Consider the following 22,373-nt stretch of genomic DNA (forward strand, 5'->3'; position numbering starts at 1 on the left):
CAAAGAACTTTTCCTTATTTCACTCCTGGCTCCGTCGCGACGACTCTTTCGCCGGGCTTTCATTCCGCCGGGAGGACAATCGATCTTCGGTGTCCTCTGGCTGGCCGAAGGATCAAAAGGACTATGAAGATGTCGGTCGCTCGGCCGGGAAGATGTCGGTCGCTCGGCCGGGAAGATGCCGAGAAAACTGTGTTCGAACGGTTCCTACCTGCCTAACCGGCTAGCATTGCCTATCAATAATCAAACGCCGCGAGTCTCCTCGTGGGAAATACCCGGAGTTTGATACGGTGTATCGTGAAAAATGCTCTTTCCGTCGGGACGTTTCCGGCTTCCGAAGCGGAGCGAAAGTTTCGACGTGTTTCTGGTTATTGAACATATCGGATGGGCCGCCGATTTTTTCCTTACGACCAGCACGTCGATTTCAATCGGTTATTTGCTACGTCATTTCTTGTTGGTAATCCACGTTGAGGGGGTCAAACAGATCTCAAAATAGTAGGGGAGCCAATTACTGGGGGTGTACCAATCACTCTGCCTGTTTTAATTATACTTATTTTTAAAGAAATAACGAATATTAAAATCGAGGTATGTAAAAAATATATATTAACTGATTTTAATGAGAAAAATGTAATATACACTTTAAAAATAAGTATAATTAATACAGATACAGGAATTGGGTCCCTTTAAAGTCCAGCTGTGTTACTACATTTACCATTGGTATGTAGAATTTGTTTCTAAATTTACTTCTGTCACCGTGACAAATTCTAACCTAGTATCGATTGGGCTAGAAAATATTTTTGCAGATACCAAAATATAATTTCAACTTCCAACTTCGAGTTTTACTTCTATCAATATGAATAATTATAGATGGAAGGTTAAACATTTTTTCGAGAACTATTTTCCATAGAAATCTAATCGTAATCAGCGTTTATGCGACCGGTGCACATCTACCCCTAAATTATATCTAATTGAATGGTGAACTCATCGTTGCTGAAATCGGCGAAATTACGCATCGAAGACTGAATAGTGCCGAGTAGATTTGAAATTTCGAGTGCCAGCTATAATTAGATGTCAATCTGTCTTTACTAATTTTGAAGGGAGAAGAAAATGGAGCATAAAACATTTCATCAAGACCCATTCACCGTGTATCGATCCTCTCTGCAGAAAATTCATAATTACACCCGTCGTTCGGCCGTCGACATCGCGTCGCCAATCAGATTTCATTCAAACGTGTACAAACCTGCCGAAAATGGGAAGGGGAATACTATTTAAACTGCGGTATTGCGTACCTGCAATTTTGGCGGCGAATGCCGCCGGAGAATAATTTTGCCATAATATTTCTTGATTAATCGAGCCCGGTTCTAACAACGTCTGTATTTCAACCGCGTGGAAATACGCGGGAAATTAATTCGTCAAAATTTCATTTGTCCCTTTACCGAATTTCTACGATTTTCTCGAAAACAAGATCTCAGTATGAACAAATGTTATTCTACATTTTCGACATATTTCTTCACGTAGAATCGTCCCTTTTTCGAATGTACCCCCTGTACAAAATGATTTGCACGTGAAAGGTATAATTTCGGCGAAACTGCACGGGAGAGGAACTCGTGGCGAGAAATCCCGCCAAATTGTTTTATTATTTCATAAAGAGCCATCGATAGACCGCACTCGACGTCTCGGAATTTCTCGTCGGATCTTTTCGTCGAGCAAAAGCTCGAGCTATTTTCAATCGAGACCGGCGATATCGAGGCGAAATCCTGATGCCAGGGATGAGGGATCAAAAGGGGAGTAGCGCTTGCACGGCTAGCATTCCCTCCTTTGAACTGTCGCGAATGTTTTCTCTGACTGAAACCTACTTTCCGCCCAGATGAAACGACGCGCCGAAAGAGAACCCACGCGATGGCTTTCCCGACAAATTATTCGTTAAACCGGCGCGAACGTTTGCGAGAAATGTCGACTTTCCTCGCGGAGATCTACATGACGCACGATAAAGTGCTCGTAGATAATGAAACTCTTGTCCGAGAAGAATATCAAAATTCCCCGGGTTTCAGAAACTTTTAGACGAATTTATACAGGCTGTCCCAAAAATGTTGTATTCCCCAGGCCATTTGGAGTAACTTTTTCCTTTGCGAAAATGTCCTCCGCGGCTTCGTTACGGAGATATTAACGAAAACGCAGGGCCCAATCAGAGCGCGGCTACAGTTGAGTGCGGCGTTGGCGTTGGCCGAGCCGGAATCCGTCCACAGTAGCCGCGCCCTGATTGGTCCGTGTGTTTTCGCTAATAACTCCTTAACGAAGCTGCGGAGAACATTTTCGCAAAGGAAATTCCGTCTTCAAAAGACCTAGAGGTGCCGATGCTTCAGAAGAGGAGAGTTTAATGTAAACTATTTAATGTAAATTATGCTGAAGCGTTTATCAAACAGCGGGAACTGCCCCCGAATATTTATTGATGTATCGACCTCTTGCTGAAAGGCATAGAAACTCCATTTGCAGTTGAAGAAGCTAATTAATATTGCACGTATACTACTTAATTTAAATTGTGCGAGAAGATTGAGGGTTGATCAAATAGTAGAGACTGTTTCCGTAACATGTATTGGTTTATCGACCCATATTTGCCAAACGGTACTGCAGCTCTCTATTTGCATAATCGTTAAGAGAAATATGCACAGTTAAATATAGATATAGATAGTTAAGAAAATAGCTTGACCAAGATGAGATTGCTTCTTTAATGTTTGATTATTTGTTGACCTGTATTTACTCGTAGACATTGAAATTCCATTAGCAAAGTCCGCACAATGCTGCCCACACAGTACCGGAGTCGCTGGATTAGGGGAATTGACTCGAATTCAGGGGAAGAAGTTACCCCCTCTCTTTGCCAGTAGCAGATTAGTGACTAGCCAGGGACATATATCGGCCAGGACCCACGCCGAATGTAAAAAAGGACAGCGAAGCTCTGGAGGCCCCTCAAGGGCCTAGGAATCGTCTAGGAATTTGGGACATATACAGAGTAAACACTGTATAACTTGTCTATTGTTTTGAAGGAGTTGCCGATTCACCCATAAACCCTCGCAGTTTTTTGCGATCATCTCGGATAGTAAGGCCAAGCGATGTAAACACATATAGGGAGAAGTTATTCATTCAAAGTGATGTCCTTCACAACGTATGTCAAAGTCAAGGTCATTGGAGTTAAACGTGATATTTACCATCTAGACATATTACATTATTAAATATTAGTGAGTACACATTATACAGTGTTAAAAAATGTTGTACTATACATGTCTTAAGACTGTTTATTTATTATACGATAAAAAACAGTTTCTACTGCATCTCACATTTTCTTCGAACAGAACCGATACGTTAAAGTTTAATACTTAAGGTATAATATATACCTGTTAAAGGGACCCTCCGCTTTTATTATCGACTGCCGTACATTAAATATGTAGGACGAAATCTTCTGTCTTATTGAATAATGTAGGATCATCGCTTTGAATAGCCAGGGAAGCTGACAATAAAAGGAAGGAAAGAATTAGGCCCTCGAGGAAACGGTCTTGGAAAATTACTCCAGAGACCTCCTCGAAATTTCCCCGTGTATCCATTTAGCCGGGAACCGTCGTGTAACCACCACCGGATCTTTTCTTCCCAGTCATCTTACGGTTGATCACGATTGTAGATCGTGAACCGTAGTTCCAGTGAATAGAAAATGTTATCGGACCCTGTAAGCTTTTACCATAAAGCACGCAACGAAAATTTTTTTAAAGATTTCCGAGCCGTTCCAATTCGCAGCATTTTTTAGGAAAAATGGGTCTTCGGTTTCCCACCTTCTGTATCACGAAGACGCCTCTTAGATTAAAATGGACAACGAATTAGGAAACTGATTGTCGCAAAAGTGCAGTTGTGGATTTCCTCAAGCTGAAAGCGAACTTTCAAATATACTTGCACATCATTAATTTTTCCAATCTTTGTTAGTTGCAATTCCTCCGTGTTCCCATTCAGTCGTGAGCCACCGTTCGACCACCATCAGCCCCGACGCTTTATTTTCTAGTTGTCGCATCCCAGCATTCCGATGCGAGACGGTCTCCCAACAGCGCGTAGCTGCCACCGCAAAACGCTTTCAATCAGTGATATCGTTGAAGGGTGGTTTTCAGGTGGAAAGATTCCCTGGCGCGAAGGGCGCCGTATCAAAGGGAAGACAACGCGAACGGCTGGCGCTTCCCTTTTTTTTTCCTCCCCGAGCGTGCCGCGAATGTTTCTCGCAGGTTCCATCGATGTTTTCATCCGGCTGTAGGATAGGGGGCATATCGAGAACCGATCATCGATTGTATCGTGATGAAACCGAATGAATAGTCCCCCCCTCCGGGCCGGAGACACGATGCACCGTGTGCCGATGAACCGGCCTCGTTGCATTCGCAGATTTTGCTCCTACGCGGAATATCCTAATACGTATTTTTAACTTTTGCATTAAAAACTGCTAAAAAAATATAGATTTCGTGTCGATACCAGTTTAGCGCATGCCTGTTTAATAGCGCACAAGAACATAATCTACGCCATATTTTCAAATACAGTGTTTACCCGATATATGTCCAAAAAACACGGGTCTAGCCAGGGACATATAACGGCCAGGAGATACCTTGATCCACGCAGAGGGTAGAAAAATCTAGTGGCCTCTCACGGGGCATACCCCGCGGTAGTGGGAACGGTTCTAGGACTTTTATCGGCTAGGACATATACGGAGTAAATTCTGTAACAGTTTAATTGGCGGTACACCTACCGAGCCTTGAAAGTAACTGGATACATGCTCTACTAAATATTATTTATTTAATCATTTCCCATCTTTATAATTTCAGTAATTGTGAAATTAAAAAATCTGGAACCAATAATTTTAAGGAATCGCGTGCGAAGGATTTAACGAAATTTCCAGCCACTGTTAATCTCAAAAATTGAAGGAAACTAATAGAAATACAGCGTCGTGCAGAAGTTTCCAGCTAAACAGACTTTTAACCTTATATTCCAAGAACGATATTCAAAAAGTTTTCACAGAGTACGGAAAAACGAATAAACAGCATTTACTTGTCGCGCCGTTTTCTTCTACTTTCCGCGTTCTTGGCTGGAATGTTCGTTAAAATTCTTTTAAATATTACTTTTGAAACGTAACGCGAAAAATATACGTGGCTGGAAACTTTTGCGCGCGGTACTATGCAAAACGTTTCCGACAGGATAGCACGAAGGAAAACAGAATGGAAAAGTACGTAAGAATATAATCTTGTCGGAGTAATTTTCGTGGCCGTACGAATTTTCCTGTTATCGAGAAGAATCGAACAGCAATTTACATCGACGTGCTCGTAACCATTCGCGCGTCTTTTATCTCCGGATGACTGGCGAACTCACTTCAGATTCGCAACAGTGTTCATCCGGTAGCCTCTGCTCAACGAACGCTCGATTCCACGGGCTTTGACGATCTTTGTGCGAAAACTGGGCGATCAGTTGTTCGTCGGCGTTTCACCACGTCGCTCCGAGGCTTTCTCGTTTTCACTAAATCATCCGCAAAAACTAGCTCGCCTTTGTGTGCTCGCCGAGTCTGTTCCTCGAGAACGCACGGTTCAGATAACTCTGACGGAGCTACTCGATAATTGTCCAGAACACGGGCCGGCCAGGGACAACTATCGACCAGAAGATCCCCACGAGTAAATATCACCGGAATTATATTTGGTATCGTTTTCTTTAGAAAAATGCCATGAATATGTCGGCGATAGTCCCATAAAAAAATAATGAAAAATGAGAAAGTTTTGTTAATGAATTAGTAGTGGTCTGGCATTATGTTTAGGTAGTGCGGATAGTTCTCGGACAATTACGTGCTAGATATTTGGGACATTTATCGAGTAGAGACTGTACTGAATGTCTTTTCAATCTAGACTTGGTTCTACGACTATAATTGGCGTGCGCTCGGCGATTGTTTATAGACCTACACTACGGTGACGATGATGAGTGGACTATAACAATAATATTTGTAATAAAAGTAGGTGAAATTCAAAAAACGGTAGGCAGATTAACCCTTAGCACTCGAATGGCGACTCTAAGGCACCACTAAAAATTGCTGTATCACTATTCAAAATATTTTTCACATTATTAAATTTCTATCTAATACATTACTAAACATATCGGCAAGAAGGGCAATATTCTAGGTGGGAAGAAATGTTCTGGAGTTAAAATAGCTTCGAGTGCAAAGGGTTGAAAGAATCCGAGACCATTTAACTCATTAAAATTGCTCAATGAAGAAACTTCTTGAGCGGCAGTTTTTTTTTTTTATTGAAAAGAAAGGATCAAGAGCTGGAGAATCAAAGGATTATAAAATCTTTGAAATTAGACGAAACCTCTAAATGCCAGTAGACCTAAGCGCGGTAGGTTGGCGTGTTCAGAGCCGAATATTGTAATCCCAGATTGGTTCTGTGGCAAAACACTGAAACAGCATCAGGCTGCTTTCTCCTCCGCTTGTTTCAGCCTGCCATCTTTCATATCCTCAAGGCCGCGACCGTTTCGCCGGACGAGTCCTCCGGGACCTCGTCCTAGAAATTGAAAGACCGTGCCCGCTGAAACAAGCGCGACGATGATGGCCGGTGAAAGAATAACGAAATAATATAGAGAGAAGACGTACTTCTTCTCCTGTTCACCGAGACGCTCCGGGAGACTGATTCATCGTGAAATTGAGAAAATGCTTAGCCGGAGAGCGTGGTCATTGAAGCTCGCGAAATTAAGCGAATGAATGCAAATCCGACCGGCTTGAAATATTCGATTCGCTGGCTGGAATGAGGGCCCCTCTATCGAAATTCGCATTTCTCTCCGACATCTCTCTCTTGCTGGTTATTTAATGCCGTTTCTTCGACGGTGCAATATTTATTCGTACTTATTTACATTCCCCTTACGTGCCTTTCTTGCATTTTGCTTTCCCCCTTCCTGGTCTTTGTAGGGGAGAATTCGTAAATTGAATTCATCTGCTAATAAGTTAGCACTATGCAACCTTTCTTAATTGACCAAGAAAACTTTAACTATTTGTTTGCAAAATTAATAGAAAATATTACGACAAGCAAAACTTAAACTTCCTGTCCGTAATTACCCGTAGGTATCGGAATAAAACGGGACAGCGATTAGGGTAATTACGGACTTTACTATTACGGATTTTATAAATTGATTCTGACGAAAATTGATATTTTGACATTAAGTTTTTGGAGATCATTAAAAAATAGAGTGTACATTTTATGGAACACCCTGTATGTAATGAGCTAGCTTCTGGTTGCATAAATTCGTAACTATTTTCCTAACAGTTGTATTATTTTCGACTTGTCAAAATGATAAAGATAAGAAATGAATGTAGTTGCTCGCGACAAATTTTATTTTACATAGAAATCTGCGGTATAATGTATTATACTGGAAAATAAAAAAAAAGTCAATGCACAACAACCATTCCGTTGATGTTGTCGATACGACCGCAAGAATAGCACTCGAAAAAAGAGAACCGTTAAGTGAAGGGTCGTCGGTTACTTGAAAACAAGTATAATCACAAGCGATGACACCGAATCGAATATGCCGGCATTGTATTTAGGTTCTGAGGATCGGAACGAGTTTTTATTGGAACTGACAGGTGTCGCACGTCCAGATGATATTGGTTTTAACGTGTGTCTCTTGGAGTGCACCTGCTAGACATTATTCTGATCATTGTGAAACCGTCGAACAATATGCGTCGACTATCTATTTTGCGTAAAATATTGATTAGTGATTCTACACCGAAGCCTCGTCAATTCTATCGTCACGTGGAAATAAACGCGAAAATAAAACGTGAATCTTATTGCGTGCGATATCGATCTACAGGGTGTACAGTGTTTACTCGATATATGTCCAAAGCACGGGTCTAGCCACTGACAAATATCGGCCAGGAGATTCTTTGATCCACGCGACCGAGCTCTCACGGGGTATACCCCGCGGCGGTGGGGATAGTTCTGGGACGTTTATCCGCTAAGCATTTGCGACATATATAGAGTAAACATTGTAGTTCGGACTTTTTCCTGAATTTTGAGGGGAGGGGGACACGTAACTGGAGGGTTCAAAGCTTGACACAGTCAAAGCTCGTGTCATCCGTAACGGCCCAGGTTGTAGAACGCGAATTAACCAGATACAGCCGCGCCGGGGGAACAATGAGAGCATGATAAATGGAGATTGAAGGGACAGGGACAGTTGTCTGTCTTGGCTCGTCTTTAGTCACCGCTTCTGTCGTCATTATGAGCCATTACGAGCTTCAAAGCTCGAATATGGAGCGAGTTACTATGCGCGGGGGAGGCTCTCATTGTTTCCACCGTCGCTTTAAAATAATTGCTAAGCGCCATTGTCCACGCAACAATCACCAAGCTCGTATCCATTACGCTCCCAGCAGCGCGACGGTGTTGCCTTCCCGTTAATCTTTCTCCGCTGAATCGAAAATGAAACAACCGGCGGCCGTTATCTTTCGGCGGGAAATCCTCGTTTCTTAGACGAAGACGCGCCTATTGTCACCAATACGGAACAGTTAGCGGGCTACTTTGCCTCGGATGCCGGACGAGACGGTGAGGTACGTGTTTCGATCGGGATTTTCATCTACAGACTGTTTACTCGATATATGTCCAAAACACGGATCTACCCGGAGACATATATCATCGAGAAGATCCATTGAGATTCACGCCGAATGTAAAAAAGGACAGCGAAGCTCTGGGTCTCGGTACACGTCACGGCAGTGGGGATAGTTCTAGGACTTTTATCAGCTAGGTATTTGCGACATATATCGAGTAAACGCTGTACTGCTTTTTTTTTAATTTGAAATTTTACAGAACTTTTATAAAAATCCGTACCTCGTCCCTGGCGTTTTTAGCTCTCTGACGTTTTCTGTTTTCCTCCGATACAGCCGGAGGAAGATTCTAATTTCTGAGTCTTGTTGAAAGACCAATGAAATCAAGGGAACAGTGACTCTGTATCGCTGCAGTATCACACTTTCGCTGACAAAAGGCGTTCAGCCACGCCCCCAAGACCATTTCGTTCCCTCGGTCTCGAGGACCATTACATGTTGGTACCACTTTAATTGAACCACCGGGGCGGTGCTGGATTTTCCGGAAAATTAGATACGGTTCGCACGAAAATACCTCACGTGTAACCGGTATCACCGTAGCGGGTTCCCGAACAATCGCTCGCAGAGTGCACTCGATGAAATGGTTAAGAGCAACGTGTTCGGACAAAATCGCTCCATTGTCGCAAGTAATTCTTAATCCTTTGATTCCCTAAACCCTGATCCTTTGTTTTCAATGAAACCAAAAACCCCGTTGTAGAACGCGAAAAGCAATGAAATTCTCTCGTTACGGACAGAGAGAAAAACTGTGTCGACGCGAACGTTGGGCCGAGAAAGAACCTAATGTTTATGTTTATGTTTATGTATCGCAGACCTTAGGGCAGCCGACGGACGGTTCCGAGAAAGAGCCCAACCCAAACCTAACCAGCAGACCGCGGATCTTTATGCGAAATATAATTTTTCACAGAAATCACAGAAATTAATTTTTCTTATCGTCCACAAAATTGTCGTCTCTATTTTGGATTTTTTTTACTATCAATGAATAGTATCCCGGATTCAGTAATTACAATAATACTCTCGTCGATATACTGTTTTTCCACTCATATAAAAAGAATGCACGACGAAATAAAATTTATTTAAAAGTAAAATTATACAGGGTGAGTCGCCAAACGTTTGCACCTCAAGTGGAGGCTCACACACGATGACATAAAAATATTTATTAGCAAAAATAGTCTTTCTTTTCATACGTTTTCTCTGTCTGTGAGCGTGAACGACCTTGAGTAATTATAGTCACTGAATTCCTAATTAAAGGGGCTATCGACGTAAGCGTTTAAAAAGGTTTCTTTTAAAAAAATGGAAGTGACAAAAAAGAAAAAGAAAATAAATATTTTTAGAACCTGTACCTTAAAGTGTTGAACTTGTAGACTGTGATAGTATTTCTTGATCGAAACGCTTCCATAAAATTTGCATTGTAAAACCGGACATTTCATATGCAACAACCTGATACAAGTTGTAAAAGCACCGGAAACGGCGTAACTGTCGTTCCGAACGGTCGGAGGGACTTTAGTCGTACAATTAGTTGTACGATAAATCGTACCGTCTGTAAGCCGTTTAAGGTCCGATAGAGAGTTCAATTGCAGGGGTTAGTTTTAGCTCACATGGACGGAGGACTTACACGCGGTCTTTTCAGCGGTCAGCGAGTTTTGCAGACGTTCGCGGAAAACTCGGCCCGGTTTCGTTCTTCTTCTAGCCAGCCAACCGTGGCTTCTGAAATCTCTCACCGGTTTTTAGCGTGAGCTCGTTCTTGCCCCCACGGTCGAACAATCCCCCACTCGCCGAGCTTTTGTGCTAAGGTGAACGTTAAAAAATTAATTGCGATCTCCAATAGCCTTCCTCCATTAACACCGTCCATTAACACTCTCCATTAACACTGCCCATTAAGCAAGCGGACATGTGCATTTTTGCTACTATTCTCAGGTGCTAGGTGAAACGCGTATTCTGTGTGTTCTCGTTTGTAATCGTTGTTGTTGTAAATATCCGAAACTATAATTTACAAACTAGCCGTTCCTATGCTAACCAATGCGATTAGAGGCTAAATTTTTGTAATTTTCCCTATTTAAAATATTCTGCTTTAAATCTATGTTAATGTTCATCACAGGATTGTGCAATAATAAAAGTAGCTTTGCCATTTCCAAATATTTTCATTTAAATGTATCTACCAACAAGCAATTAGTTTTTTTTTAACAGTTTCTGCTGCTCATTTTCTGTAAAGTTATTGAAAAGTTTTGGAAAATTACAAGAATTTAGAAATTATTTACAAAAATGCCTCGCTTTACGATCTTCAAAGAAATCTATATTACATTTGAACGAACATAGTAAATTTAATCTTGGCGCTCCTAATATCTCGTATCGAACAGTATCAACAGTTTCTAAACAAAATAATCCTTCTAACCGTAAAAAAAAAGAATTCGGATCGAAAGTACTTGCACTTCACACTGAAGAGTGTGTGCTTTCTCGGTGACACCGATTGGACATAATTGATCATCCCCATAAGGAAGTACAATTTCGTAGGAGTGTTAAAGCGAGAAGGTCACTCGCAGGTCGAAATAATATTATCAATTCGCTCTGTTTAACCGGCAAATCCAATTTGACCGGCGAAGAGTTGGTAGCGTCTCGGGTTGAATAATTCAGGAATATGGCCGATGGCCTGTCGCGATGGTCGCGGTGGGCCCAGGCCCTGTTGTGACCATTTTAATTAATTGTTTAATAATGTATTCAGTGGCGCAAGGGCCGACACGCCCGCCTTTCCCGTACTCCGTCCCGGGCGACTCTCAGAAATTCATGCGATTGCGATGTGTCCTCGCAACGACCGCATATCCTACTGAACACGAGCGGCCAAAGCCCCGCATGAGACCAGCTTTCCGAGTTTTCCCGTGTTTCCACGGCTTCCACGACTGTCGGGAGGAGCTTCTTTCTGCCTCTCGCCTCGACTTCCGCCGGTCCTTTTCCGGTTCAAAGTTCACGCCGACACAGCTTCCCCGTCCGTAACACGAGAATTTTATTGCCTCTCGCCGTACCCCAACGGCGTTTTTATTAAAAACAACCGATCGAACGTTCGAGAGTCAAACGATTAAGAATGAAATTCGCGTGCAGACGATACTCGGATTTATCCTACGTGAACTTTATCCTAAATGAACAATCTAGGTGGAATCAGGAAATAGAAATGCTTGTAACAAAAAATGTTTCAGAGTAAATTCGAATGGCACCGAGTGGGGCATATTTTGGTGAGTGGACGCGTAGAGGACGTAGGAAGGTCAACTTTGTTCTTTTTTTTTTAATGGAATGATGTATTTTATAATACATCAACGAATGCAGCCCGACGTTAGCGAAACTGGGGAAACTCGTTGAACGATATTACAAAATTAATTTCTCGTTTTCAAAGTTCATTGTTTTCTGCATTGAGAAATTAACACGACGGTTGCTTCGTGTGTTTATATTTAATGACAACACACCTTGAAAATTAGAACACCCGGTTGATGTCTCGTCCCCTCCCTCCGCAGATTAATAATAAATAGTGCCACGTTCCACTGCAGAGTTAATGAACTCTGTCCGTGGCGGAACACCCCTTTCTAATCTTCAATTCAGTAAAAACTACCCCTGCTTCTTCCTCAGTTTACGAAACGTTACTCCACCCCTTTACTACCCTCGTAGACATTCCCTGTTTCTCTCTCTCTCTCTCTCTCTCTCCCTCTGCTTTCTTAGGGGTGTATATTCGAGAATAGAATTTAAATACCTTAAACTATTATCTCTGGAATTAGCATTCGAGAGTTCTGCAGATATCCAGTGGAGGATATCATCTCGAAATACCAAATTCCTACAACATTACTCCCAAGTACCGCGTTTAACATCTCGGTACCGTCTTGCCACGAATTTTTCTGTCACATTTTATACACTTTAAACGGATAAGAGAAGGTCAGTTAACCGAGAGATAACAGTTACAGTAACCTATATACAGTTTTTACTCGATATATGTCCAAAACAGTAGGGACATATATCGGCCAGGAGATACTGTTCTTTGATCCGCGCCGAACCACGTTAAATTACGTCCGCCCATTTTTATTACAAATGCAGAAAATCCGCAATGTAGTTACATATATCGAAATTTGACCGGCTAGAAATTTGAAATAAACAAATTTTTATTTTTCATTCGAAGGTTGATAACCAAACTGGTATGTAATCGCAATGTAAATAAGAAATTCGTAAATTGTTTTCTGCTGTGTATTAACACGATCAGACACCTATTACAGAACGATTGCAAGTATGAAATGGAAAAAGATATGAAAAAAAGAATGAAAGGAAAATCCTCGGAACAAGTTGCTGTAAAAGTCAGTATTACTAGAGACAGTGTACGAGGAATATCTCGGAAAATACAAAATACAGTAATGCCTCGATAACTCTTATGTTTCCTGCTGCACTTAACTATTGCGTTCTACATCCGCCACCTGTTAAGAATGGCCGGGTCTCCTGTAGCGCACCCCCATCTTTTACCTCAAGAAAAGTGAATAGAACACACCCCTTGCTGAGTCCTTCGGACTCTCGACTTCTGAACGAGATCCGTATCTCATTCTCTCTCATTATTTCTCTCTGCAACACTTCCAGACCATAAAAGCGCGTGAGAAAATCTATACTGTCACAGATTCGTGTCACTAAGAGTTCCTGAACCCGCGACAGTTATCGAAAGGGGGTAGAACGGATCACAAAATTTGGAATTAGTATATTGAATCCTAGGGTAAGGGACCCAATTACTGTGGGCGTACCAATTACTGTGCCTGTATTAATTACACCTATTTTTAAAGCATAAGGAATATTGAAAGAGAGATATTAATTTTTTTCATTAAAATCAGTTAATATATATGTGTAATATTTTTTTGAAATTATGCTTTAAAAATAAGTATAATATAGGCACAGTAATTGGTACTCCCCACAGTAATTGGATTCCTTACCTCAGAGACAATTAAAAACTTATAATATTTCAACTACCCATTTTCTATAAATTTTCCTATTATGTTATCTACGAGCTGGTTTTCTGGAATATTATATTAAGGAATATTATGAAAATGTAAATTCAAATGAAATAAAAGTGGAAAGTCTGTTTACAGAAATATACGTAACCTTAATTTTTTATACGAACTCGTATTACCCCCACTGTTAAACCGGTTGTTCGGTGTATAGTGATACGGTGAAAATACATTTACAGTTGCAACGTATAAAAACGAATTGTGGAAAAATTTACGTTCTTCCATAAATAAAAAAAAAAAACGAAGGAAAGCGTCCATACACATTCCGGCATAATAAGAACCCCATAACGCAAACGTTGTTAAAAATTTATTGTCTTTTAATCCTCTCTAAATCAGTTTTTACCCTTAACCACCGCAATGCCCGAATTTAAATCCCACGTGAGCACTTGAAGCATATGCTCGATCGGAAAATATTACAAAAAGAAGGTTACGGTCAAATAAAAAATGTACCGTGGCATTAAGAGATACGTGGAACGAAATAACATCAGAGACATTAAATAAATGAGGACGCCATTTGTCATAATAAAAACACGATTCACAACATTGCGATTTCCTTGTCCATTTAATTTTTCCGATACAAACAAATCCAGAAATATTTATTATTTCGTAGACCGCGGATCTTCATGCAAAATAAAAATTTCCCATCTGAATTCCAACAAATTGGAGCGAACTATTTTCTATCTGACGTTTAACATTATGAAAATAATATAACAGCATTTTTCAATTTTTCTAATTTTTTCCCTGTTCGAAATTACGTCTTATTTTCGTCATAAATGCATATTAAAATCCACAGTCTGGTGATTGAAATAATGTCATTGAAATTTAGAGAATATTGTGTTACGAAAATTATGGATCGAACATTTGACAAAATATTGATAAAGTGATGATGAAACGTGACTCACCGAACGTCGTCTTTCTGATTTCAGGCAACAAACTGATCTGCGACTGCAAGCTCTCGTGGATATGGGGTTTGAGGAACGAGACGAAGAACACGAACCTGCGGGACGCCTTGGAGAAGCTCACTTGCTTCCTGGAGAGCAATAACGCATCGCAGAAGATCAACAACGCGGACCTCGAAAGGAACGAGGCTCTCGAGATTGCACGAAATCCAAGTGGGTTGTTCTGCTTACACCGGTTCCACCGTTTGTCCCGTCTGCTCGGCGTCCGGTCCCCGTTAAACTTTCTTGCCCATTGTTACGTGAACGACTGACGCCGAAATTTCCGCGTCACTTATCACTCTTTCGCAAACAGCCCGCGAGGGCAGCCGTTCGGTTTTCTGATTCGCCGAGCGAGGGAAATTCGATTCGCGATTCGCGGTGTTTCCCAAACTGTGTCCCTCGGGGTACGGGAAGAGTTTGGAGGGGATACGCGCTACGTTTGCGGCCAGCGTCGCCAGATCGAGACTCGTGTCCCCACTCTAACCTCCCCTCCTACCGCGCTGAGTCCCCACTCTAACCTCCCCTCCTACCGCGCTGAGTCCCCACTCTGACTTCCCCCTCTACCGCGCTGAGTCCCAACGCTTCCGCCGCGGCCCGATCACTGATTCCCTATAGAGTGGGGTGGGGGGCAGAGAGGGGGTAACTTTTCCCCCGAAATCCCCGCTCCCTCCCCTCTTCTGGCAACACTGGTCCGTCGTGTAATCAGCCAAGCAGCGTTAGTCCACTGTTTACTAGCGCGAAGAACGCCTGCTGCTTGAAGTGTTTTCGATTTTTTTCTGAACGGGCAGTGCTCAGTGTTACGAAAATTATACAAGTGTTGCACAGATGTCGAAACTTTGGGAAACACTGGGATTTTATCCAACTAACCGACACGTCATTTCTGAACGGCGGATCTGTAAGTAGAATAAAAGTGTTCTACCTGAATTGCAACAAACTCGAGTGAAATTGATTTTCTTTCTTAATATGTTTGGTAATTTGAAAACAGAGTTCGGCACATTTCATTCGAAATAAAATAACAAATAACAATTCTCATTATTTGTAATTTACGAATAATATACATTTACTTTCGTTCGATTTCAATTACACTGTTCAAATTAAATAGGAAATATTTCCATCTCAAGAAGGGGTTATTGAAGCTACTATATTATTTATTGTATGTGCTAATTTTTGTAGTTTACCTGCGTTCGCTATTAAAATTGTTCTTTGGCACACGAAATAAATAGAATTTTTGAGAGTACGAATTATTTCATCAAATGAAAAATTATTTGAGTTTCGTTTGAAGTTCTAGTAATGAAAGAATTTTTAAAAAATTGTTTTCCTGCTCGAATGAACTAACGTATAATAAGATAAAATATTGTAGAGATTATATTGTCTAGATTAAATATCTAGATTGAACAATCTATTGGTTCGAGTCGTCTAAGCGTGTCGGACTATTTTAAAGCAATTGTGCAGTGCAAATGGCGCGTTCCCGTAATAATTCGTTTTAATCGGAGCGAGCCTCGTAGAAATATTAGCGATCGCGTAACGTAAATCACGGATCCATTAAATTCAGTTTTCAGTTGCTTCAACATTTTTACCAGCGAAAGCCATTTGCTATTATTGCCGTGGCGGACATAAAAATTTGATATATATCGAAGCTTTTCATTTCATAGTTGGCAACATCGAGAGCCTGCCTGCCATTGTTTCGCGAAAATAAAGTTTCGATTAAAATTTTATTAAAACCCTGCAGAACCGGTCTTGAAATCCGGGAATCGTTAAAAAATTGAGTTATTGTATTTTGATTGTCTTCCTTTTCAATCTATCTTGCTGAGATTCGACATAATGTGCGCGCGTAAATATTTACATTCAGAAATATTTTTACGATAGAAAAACGGTTTACCCGAATACAGCGGTGAACGAAAAAAAAAAAGCTTTGAAAAGCGGGTTGCGAGCGGGGAAAAAAAGTTGGGAAATTATGTTATAGACGAAGCGTGAAATGTGTATGCACGCGTAATACGCATGACGCCGCGGCATAGTTAGTTATTCGATCGCGAAACGGGCGAAAAACAGGAAACTGAAATATTTTTGTTTACGAACTTCTATTAACGACAACATCAGGTTTGAACATTTATCGCGCGTATGCTCGCGCTGTTTAATATCTCCTGTTACCGTGCCTGACTAATAACATACATTTTCACTTGTAGTACTAGTGGACTACTATTCCGAAATTATTTTTCGGATTCTGACATTCACTCTTCAAAAACAATTTTATATTCGTTTTTAGTTTTGTACGCGTACATCCGTAAATAAAATTCACCGTTTAATTGTTTAAAAATGTTCGAATCGATCAATTAAATATCTGATACTCGATGATTGTATTTCCACCTACATCATCACTTTCAATATCTGCAATTTTGAAAAGAAAAAAGAAAACAGTGAAAAACCGTTTGTTGTTTTATGAAGTACTATTTAATTTAACGGTTGATTTTTATCATTGGCTTTTAGTTGTGCGTTTGATTCATCAAATCTTTTATTCTCTTCTTTTATATTATTCTTTTATTTGAATAAAAGCGTTAATAAACTTTTATTTTATTTAGCACAGTTGTGTTTTATTTAATACTAGCTTTCAACGAAATAAAATACGAGCTCATTGTCAAACATTACATTTTTTTACACTGTACTATTTTTCCGAGGAATCTGCTTGCTATGGTATTAAACAGGGAGGCAATTTCAAGAATGCTGTAATGATAAATTGTTAAATATGTCAATTTCATATATTTAAAATGCGTTAGATCGTGTTTCAAGATTATGCAATCTTGTTTCCTAAAAGAGTTTTATTACGAAATTATAGTAATGCTATTAAAGCGACTTAAAAAAATTGAAATCATTTAAATACATTTCGATACATTTAAATACCTCTATTATTGATCGTTGAGAATTATTTCTATAAAATTGTTCATAACGGGAACATTTAGGTTTCACATTTGAACGGCCCACCCTGTACATAAAAGCTGGGGTCGCTTGCAAGTTTGCTTTAAATGTTAAAGTTTGAATTTTAAAATATTGGAAAATTCTAGTCGGTACGCAAAAAGGATATTTATTGAACATATTTAAAAAATTTCAAATAAATCAGACAATACGTTTTGTGATTGCAATTGCATTTACGAAACAGTGCATTTATTTCTGTATACTACAATACATTTTAAACAAAAAGCTATCACATTTTTACGTCGCATTAATGTTCGGACGCTATATGAAAAGTGAATATTTTATACATAAAATTTATGGAAAATTGCGATATTTTGTTGCACAATCGTTTCGTTCGGAGACCTCGTGTAACCGATTGGGCATATTAAGGACCATTTAAAATACGAAATATTACAAAATATTAAATTTTCACAAATTTTTCATAAAATATCCAAATACTGTGGCTTAAAAATGTGGCAATTTTTTTATCATAATTAGTAAATGCTACTGTTAGGCAAAGAATTGTTTCTGTAATATCGGATAAGAGTTCCATTTACAAATAAAACATAGGCAATTAAATTTTGAGACGAAAATTAAAGGTTCATTAATACGGTCAGCACAGTTCTCTACAATTGCTTACAGAATAAAATTTAGGGAAAGTATTTCCAAGGTGCTATACTTTCGAAGAGTAAAAACGAAGCAGTTTTATCGACCGGTCCCCTTTAAGGTATAAAATTGCATGAAAACGTAAAGGAGCAGTTTTGTTAGGGCTACGTCGGTAAGAGACTCTCCGCGAAGGTCGAACCGTTCAGAATTTTCAGTGTGTTCGGTATAATGAAATCGTGTTCCGCAAAGGGCAACAATTCCGAATGCATTTTCGACGCCTGGTGGATATGCATTTTGCTCGAGTGTTCGGTTCTATGTTGTTACAGGGGAATATCTTGCCGAGAACTTCAGAGGCGGCAACATCGAGGACGGCGGTTCTTACTTGGAAGACGAGTACGAGGGCGAAGACGGATACGAGGATTCCTCCTCGAATTCCGATTTTCAGCCGAAGGTAAGATATATACCTGCGCATCCATATCTCTTGTACATCTATATTTTTCTTACCTCCCGATACGGGATCAATTTCGGTTCGGTGACACGGACACCGTCGAATTTTTATCGTATTAAAATGTACACCGGAGATAACGGAATATTCACCGGTCGCGATCGACGCAACGGGGAAATCCTGATAAATTCGAACAATTGGCGAAACGATCGGGAATACGATGCTCGAATTTCTTATCGCGAAACTCGAGCGTTTTTCGCCCGTTCCTCTTACACCGCCATCGACGTGCCCCGAATTTCGCGGGGACATTTTTTATTTAAATAGTCTCCGGACGATCGCAGAGATAAGCTGGCCGACCGTGACAATTTTTTTCAAGTGAAATAAAAACGAACGAACAACGGGAGAGAGGGAGACAAAGAGAGCTATGCGATTTCAAGAAAAACTCGTTTGCGCGGGGACCGAAAGTTTAAAAGATTTTTTTTTTTTTTATGGAACGAAGATTTATGTACACCGCGACACTCGAACCGGGCCGCGAGTTTTAACAGTCTATCAGATAAATTTGTTTTAACATCCGCAACCGTCCGGAATTTCCATTTTTATATGTACAATTAACGAGTAGCTTGGACGATCGGTTTAGCTTTTTTTTTCTGTTTTTCAATTATATTCGAAAGCGTCTGCCATAACTCAAACCGATCGCGGGCCATTCTCGTCGTTTTGACAAGTGCAGAATCGATTTTGAAGAAGCGTCCATGATAGTACTCTTTTTTTTTTTGTTTTTGTTTTGATACGGACGCCGGGAATGATATATGGCCAAGCAGCAGAGGGTTCTGGTGTGTATTCGAAATAATACAAAAATTTATTCCTGCTGTTTCGTTTGAACAAAAATGCGATGTCACCCTTTGCGGGAAACTTTTCCCTCGAGCTTTATAGTGTATCGCGAATCGAAGAAATATTGTTTTTATAATTCTGTCTTTTAATACTTTTTATGGGAAGTTCGATGGATTTGCATTACAGCGGAAGGATGCTTCATCCGTACCTACAGTCAAATGGAATTTCAAATGGAATACAGTGCTTACTTGATATATGTCCAAAACACGGGTCTATATAAGCCAGGGACATATATAAGCCAGGAGATACTATTCTTTGATCCGCGCCGCAAGTATAAAACGACCCCTCACGGGGTATACCCCGCGGCAGTGGGGATATTTCCGGGACTTTTATCGGCTAGGCATTTAGGACATATATAGAGTGAACACTGTAACTTGTTTAAAATTTGACCCAACAGCTCGAGTTCTTTTTGGATATTGTATCGCGTTGTATAACTTACTTAAATTTACAATAGACATGTTTCACTTTTTCCTTCTCAATTGCGACCAATAGGAATTAAAAAATAAAATTATTTACGCATTAGCTAGTAAACTAATTCCTTTTAATATCTCAAAAATATTCAAGCCGTTTAAAAGGCCATTTAAAAAGCCATTTAAAAAGCCATTAAAAAGGTATACGTTTTAAAGAGTGTACCAATACTTTTTACGCTGACTGTATGTATCTCTGCTCCAATTTTTTCCATTAAATAATTCGACAAACATGAACCGTAAAATGGATCCTTTTATTCCCATCAAAGCGTTTAGCACATAATAACTCTCTTTGAGAGATAGACTGTTGATCAAATGGTTTGATGGATATGTATAGGCTCTCTCAATGGCCTTGAACAAGCAATTTGTCTCCATTGTGGTCGAACACAGGCTCGATATTGTCAAATAACATCTCTCAATCATCGAGACCGTCCCACTCAAATATCCGAACACTGATTTAATAGACTACGGATACACTGAACGTTTAAAGCACTCTTAGGGTATGGGATACAGCAGTTTATACACAATAAACTTCATTAACTTTTTCATTTCACCTTTCGCCAACCGGAATCGTTTATCGGGATGATTGCACTGCGGTTCAAAATTCATTTTCACAAATTAGTCTATGAAAATGTGACTCGGAGCAAATATTGCAAATTCAAATCTCGATCTTCTCGAGCTGTAGGTGAAAAATGCAAAAAATTTAGAATGACACCCCCTCCACGGTTGCACCCTATACTGAGATACCCTGTAGACATACGGAACAAAATAATTTACAAATTTTGAATATCGTTCTCCAAGAGAGAACGCAAAATTGACCTTGACAATTATGCTGACGGTCAATTTTGCGGCAGCAAAGATGTAGACTTCCGCTGTGATGGTACCATAACTTCTTCTCTTCTCGATGAGTTGTATCGATGCAAGAACAATTTTGAACAACAATTTTCTCGGTTATAAACAATTTTGAGGCAAGTTTCTTTTACAAGTCTCCACCGATTCAAAGATGTAGATTCTCCCCTGGAGGAATTACTATTCTTGCACCCTGTACAATTAGCCCCCGGACACCATCGAGTTCTAGGACTATGCCGGGGTCATTTCTGACCCACCATTTCACTATAATACATATCGACGGTCGCTCGAGCTTATACCGCTACCAAGGCTGGTCAGAAATGACTCCGACGTAGGATACAGAGTCCGTAGGCCATATAACTAGGCTGGTATAGCAATCTCGGAACGATCGGATCGATCAGAATTAACAATCGTCGTCCCGATGCTGTGTTACAGGTCCAAGAGATAGGAGGCAAGTCAATGCAGGTAAAGAACCTGTTCGAGCTGAAAATCGAGGAGCTGCCTTGTCCGAAGCCCTCGAGGGAGGATCTAATGGCCTCGGAGCAGCCGTCTAGTCGCCACGAGAACGCTCCCGTGGGATCGTCGGGTTCCATCTGGTTCTCATCCGCTGCAAAGTCCATCCAGCTCGAGTTGTCCGTCCTCGTGTACTCGTCGGTCTTGTTGCTGTCGGTGCTCTTCACGTAGAAGCGGCTCTGGAAGCCGGACGACCCACTAAGCAGATCAGAAGGATGGCCCATGGACGAGGACGTAGACGAGGACGTAGACGAGGACGAGGACGAGGACGAGGACGAGGACGGGGACGACAAGGACGAGAACGGTTCTCGGTATTCCAAAACGCGAGCATAATTGAACCGGACCGGTCTGCGTGCGTACGTGTGCGTGGCACATGTGTTTCCGCGTATACATATATTAATACGTATGCGTATATGTGTGTGGGTAGGCGCGCGTCGTTGCGCGTGTTCTCGAACCGGGAGGCTCGTCGATCGATCCGCGTCGGAGGATCTTCGACGCACACCTTGGGCGTCCTCGAGCCACGAAAGAGGAAAGCAAAAAGAGAGAACCGAAAATAATACACCTCATCCTCTTCCGCCACCTTGCTATCTCTCGCGAACACCGATGCATAACCGGAAATGGAGAGAATCGAGAACACGGTCACGATCGAATCCGTATCTTCGGCACCACTCACCGTATCATCCACTAAAACCGTTCGAGCCGGAAAACCGGCGAAGTTGATCTTAGGGTCCGGAGGGAAGCAAGGTGAGCACCCGATATATAGGTGTATATATATATCTACGAGCCAGAAGAGGGCGGTGATGAGTCGAATGGATCGGAGCCTGTCTAGGGACGAGGACAGCCCAGGTGTGCGTCACACCGTCCCGAGGAGATCGACGGATCCTCCACGACGACGACGACGATCCTTCGCGGGATCGAGGAAACGGTCGACGACGCGCGTCCATCATCGCGTACCAATACACCTGGACCCGCGACAAAAAGAGATACGTACCGGGGATATCGAGTCGGACCGGGCCGGGCCGGGCCGGGCTTTATCGAGGATAGAGGCGTCGTTTGAAACACCTT

At 41.1% G+C, this 22,373-nt stretch overlaps 1 protein-coding gene across 1 annotated transcript in view; it reads left to right on the forward strand.

The window, feature by feature from the left end:
* Positions 1-22,073, forward strand: part of Con (leucine rich repeat protein connectin) — a 170,440-nt gene extending 148,367 nt beyond the window's left edge. The window contains exons 3-5 of the mRNA XM_076800678.1: positions 14,583-14,768; positions 18,473-18,597; positions 21,231-22,073. Of these exons, the coding sequence (XP_076656793.1) occupies positions 14,583-14,768; positions 18,473-18,597; positions 21,231-21,479 (560 nt within the window). The 3' untranslated portion in view covers positions 21,480-22,073. The remainder of the gene's footprint in view (positions 1-14,582; positions 14,769-18,472; positions 18,598-21,230) is intronic.
* Positions 22,074-22,373: the final 300 nt, after the last annotated feature.

This window comes from Halictus rubicundus, chromosome 15, assembly GCF_050948215.1.
Source record: "Halictus rubicundus isolate RS-2024b chromosome 15, iyHalRubi1_principal, whole genome shotgun sequence".
Lineage (NCBI taxonomy): Eukaryota > Metazoa > Arthropoda > Insecta > Hymenoptera > Halictidae > Halictus > Halictus rubicundus.